This window comes from Dipodomys ordii, unplaced genomic scaffold (assembly GCF_000151885.1).
Source record: "Dipodomys ordii isolate 6190 unplaced genomic scaffold, Dord_2.0 Scaffold27, whole genome shotgun sequence".
In the NCBI taxonomy this organism is placed as follows: Eukaryota; Metazoa; Chordata; class Mammalia; order Rodentia; family Heteromyidae; genus Dipodomys; species Dipodomys ordii.
In genome coordinates this window covers 631,313-636,163 of record NW_012267243.1, presented here as the reverse complement: position 1 = coordinate 636,163, position 4,851 = coordinate 631,313, and the positions used below count along the sequence as shown (strand labels likewise).

At 37.0% G+C, this 4,851-nt stretch overlaps 1 protein-coding gene across 1 annotated transcript; it reads left to right on the top strand.

The window, feature by feature from the left end:
• The first annotated feature begins 3,912 nt into the window (after positions 1-3,912).
• On the top strand, positions 3,913-4,851 carry LOC105985017 (olfactory receptor 14C36-like). The gene has a single exon (XM_013015432.1). The coding sequence runs from the start codon at positions 3,913-3,915 to the stop codon at positions 4,849-4,851; it is 939 nt and encodes a 312-aa protein (XP_012870886.1).

The following is a 4,851-nucleotide window of genomic DNA, read 5'->3' as shown; positions in this document are numbered from 1 at the left end:
TCTGTTGTATGGCTAGTGAAGATCTTCTCCCAATCTGTCAGGTTTATATTGGATTTGCTAGCTATGTCCTTTGCCATGCAGAAGCTCTGCAGCTTCATGCAATCCCATTTGCCCAAACTTTCTTTGATTTGTTGTGTTTCTGGGTCTCTATTAAGAAAATTTTGGCTGGTGCCAAGGAGACCTAGGGTTTCTGGCTATTCAGTCCTGTAATGTTTTCAAAGTGTCTGCTCTGACTTTGAGGTCTTTGATCTATTTGGAGTTGATTCTGGTGCAGAGTGAAACATAAGGATCTAGCTTTAGTTTTCTACAAGTGATTAACCAATTTTGCCAGCACCATTTACTGAAGAGGCTATCTTTCTTCCACGCTATTTTTTTAGCTCCCTTATCGAAGATTAGATGGCTATAGATCTGTGGGTTTATTTCTGGGTTTTCAATTGTATTTCATTGGTCCTGAGGTCTCTTCTTGAGCGAGTAACAAGCTGTTTTGATTACTGTGGCTTTGTAGTAGAGTTTGAATTGAAATTTGGTATTGAGATTCGAGCTTCTGCATGGTTTAACCTACTGTCAAGACTTTCTATTTTGGGTTTTTTTTTGTTTTTTTTTCCTTCTAATTGGTCGGCTTTGATGGGTTCAAATTCGTTGTTGGAGCTTTGTTTTAGATCTTGTATGAACTTACTTCATTAATTTGGTGTTCACTGTTTATTCTTAAATCACTTAGTTGATTTGTTCTGCAGATTCAATGTACTTCAACAGATACAATCTATTCAACATCAAACAACTATGGATTAAAGGGCTAAGAACATCAAAGAGGGATTCAGAAAACCAGAAATTATTAGGTTTAGAGAGAATTGGGGGGGGGAATAGGATTCGAGGTTATTTAGAGAGGTAAAAGGAGAGTGAATTTAACCAAGTCCTAATATTGGAGAGGGAAATGGATTGGACAGAATGATAGGAGAGAGATTTAGAAAACAAGAAAAAAGGAAAAACAAACATTTAAATTTAAAAAATTAAACACTTAAAATTCTGTAAGTATAATGAAATGATATTGAGAGAACAAACAGGATGAGAGGAGGGGAAAGATAAAAAGGAAATGAAAAATAATAAATAAGAATTCTTAAAATTGGAATACTTGAAACTTATATAGGTATAAAGAGATAATATTAGTATTAAAGAAGTTAAGTCTAAGAGGTTATGAATTAAGTAATAAATTTCAGGATTAAGTATGTACACAATGGGGATAAGGTCTAATAATTGACAACAGGTATATATCTGGGGATGAGCACACCATCTATTAAGTCGTGCAAAAAAGAAAGACAAAGAGAAAAAAAGAAAAGAAAGAGAAGAAGAAAAGGAAAAAAAGGACCAAAAGGTCAAACGAGACTTTTTTTAAAAAAGAAAGGACACACACATGCACATATACACCTAAAATAAAAGTATAAGAAAAAAGTAATAGAAAAAAAATTTTAAAATAAAAATTTTTTGGAGGGGGATCTTGTATCTCCCCTGTGTCCATAACCAGTTTTTTGGTGGAGATTCTGGTCTGCTTGTGGTGTTTGGTTTTCCTGGGACTTGACTGGTTTCTTAAGAGTTTGTTTGAGCAGACAGACACCTCTCCCTTACCCAGGACTTTGTGACCCTCCTACTAAGCTAGTTCAGTGGGAGGGAGATCTCCTTTGAGTATCACAAATGAGGGAGATGGTTGGTTCCTCTAGTTTGAAGTTGCTGTGAAGAGTCTAGGTTCTGGGTAGGGTTGAGGCCTATCAGCAATCAGTAGCTTTTCCCTGAGGGGCTAGCTCCTGAAACACTGACAGAGCTCAGCCTGGAGCCATTCTCAGGGTTTATTTTTACTGAGTTTGAATCCTTTGTCTAGGCTGCAGTGGGGAAGGGCAGCCTCTGGCTCTGTTTACTCAGTGAACAGAGTCACTCCTCCTGGGATGGAGCTTGTGCTGCCTGGGCAGGGTGACTTCACCTAGGTGTTGCTGAGACTGGCAGGTCAGGTCAGGTTCCTGTTACCTGCTAATGACTCTAAATGTTTTCTTCAAGGACTGGGTTGGAGATACCTGCGCCGCCCGGCCTTTGTCAGTATTAAAGATGGAGATCTTCTCCAGTAATGGGGGAGGAGCTGCCTTCCCACCTTGCTCTGTGGGGAGTGATGATGTCTTGGTTCCTGGGCCATCCCTGGTCTGCGATTAGCAGGATGAATATTTCTGCTCTTTGTCAGTTCTTGCTGGTAATGAATATTATCCACTCACATGCCATGTCTGGTGCCTTTGTCCCAGACTTTCTCTGTTGGTATGGCAGCCATGGCTGCCTCCACAGCCACCACAGCCATGGCTGCTGGCAAGTGCTCCGATCTGTCTCTTTGACTGGATCTTCCTTCTCTGGCCAAACTCTCTGTACTTTGATAGAACACTTGGTGTGATTCTCTAGCTTAGGACTTTCACTGGAACACTAAAACTGCTTTCTATGTGAGAGCTTATTAGGCTTCCAGCTTCTCCTCCACCATCTTCCTCCGGACTCTGTTTCATTTTATTTTAGTACTTTTAATAAGTTTTTTATTGTGAAAATACTGTCACAGAGGGGTTACAATTATAGGAGCAAGGTAATGAGTACATTTCTTATCAGGTTCAACAGCATTTTTATATACAACCTGGTCAAGTTTGGCATCTACATATTACCTTTATATGTTATAGTCAAATTTTCATGATTCCTCTACTAGTTTGTGTCCTTTCATTCCACCAAGACAACTCTCCTTAGCATCTCTTTGAATCATGTCTAATGAACCAGCTATTATAGTCATTGGGAAAGACTTGTCATGAATATCTCAGGGTTGCTGGGATATGATTATTATTTTTTGATAACTGTTCTCAGTTATCATCATTGCCTTGTTTTTATATTTATGTTTTTTGCTAACTTTCCTTACTACAATTAATTGTTTAAAAGTAGTATATAATCTTATTCACCACAAACCTTGTTGCCTGGCTTTGATTTTGAACAACATTAAGCAATAATGGTTATATTATATTATATATTATATGTAATAGAGTATTAATATAAACACGAATTTACATATTATATATTAATCTATTATTAATATTAACACATATAATATACTATATAACATAATGATATATTGTAAGATATAATATATGTAATATATAATATGTCATTATATAGCATTTTAATAGTTATAAAATAATAAAGAATTTCTTATGTATATGAGTCAACTTTAGAAGCTACTGGTCTACTCTGCAGATCTCAAACTTGGCAGATATTGCCTGAGCACATTTCTTTATCTCTATCCCTCTGCATCCCTCTTTGTCATTATCTACCTGGTCTGTCACTTACTCATTACCTAAGTATATATACTATGTGTGGTATATGAATATTGAATATGAAATGTATATGTCAATAACATATGTATATAATATAAAAAGTTCATCACTTTAAATTTTGTTTGTACATTATAAATGCATAAAATCAATTTTAAATAAACATAAATATATGGCTACATAGTGTTAAGTATATTAACATACATGTACATGTGTTTTACATGTTGTACTGGATAATTTTCTCTGAATTCTTTGGACCAATTCAGCTAACTCAATACATCAAATGATTGGTTATAAAAATTAATTTATTCTTCAGTGATGTAATGAAATTCAGCTGCCTGATATGGTTGTGGAAATTTATATGCTATGCCTACAATCAGAATCCTAAACTGTCTTATTTTCCTTACAAGCTTTAAATCAAACATCTGGCATGTTAAAAAATATACAGGAAACCCAGGAAGAAATACTTTGCTGACACATGAAAACAAATTATATCAAACAAGGAAATGTTCAGTTAATTAGCAAGGATTGTAACCTTCTTCATCCTTCTGTTTTCCAGATGACCAAAAATTTTCAGAGCATGGTCAATGTCAGCATAGTGACTGAATTTCTTCTGGAAGGCTTTGCTGAGATGTGGGAGCTCAGGCTCCTGCTTTCCATGTTGCTCCTGATGATGTACCTGGCCACCCTGTTAGGAAATCTTATCATCATCACTGTCACTACCATTGACCAGAACCTTCACACACCCATGTACTTCTTTCTCAGAAATCTGTCCATCACAGACATATGTTACATTTCCATCACTGTCCCCAATGCCTGTGTCAATACTCTCACTGACAACAGGGCCATTTCTGTGGTGGGCTGTGCAACTCAGATCTTTCTGGTTGTTTTTTGTGCATGTGTGGAGATTCTGTTCCTCATCATCATGGCTCATGACCGCTATGTGGCCATCTGTCAGCCTCTCCATTACCCTGTTATCATGAGCCACCAGTTTTGTGTTATGTCTACACTGGTTTCTCTACTCTGTGGTCTCACATATGCAGCTCTTCACACTGGCAACACATTCAGGCTGTCTTTCTGTCAGTCTAATGTGGTCCACCAGTTTTTTTGTGATATCCCTTCTCTGCTGAAGCTGTCTTGCTCAGATACCTTTAGCAACAAACTACTCAATCTCCTTTGTGTCATGGGGATGGGTGGCAGTAGCTTTATCTTCATTGTCACATCATATGTTCGTATATTTTCAACTGTGTTGAAGTTCCCAGTCAAAGAAGAGCGTGGGAAAGCCTTTTCCACCTGTATACCACACATTATTGTGGTGTCTGTTTTCCTTATTTCTGGTTCAATTGTGTACCTAAGACCTCCAGTAAGATCTGAAATGTTCCAGGACATGATTTTGTCTGTACTTTACACAATAGTTCCACCCTTCTTAAATCCTGTCATTTACAGTCTAAGAAACAAACAGGTAAAGGAAGCTGCAGGGAAAGTAATATTAGGAATGATGTATTTAGGAAAATTATAA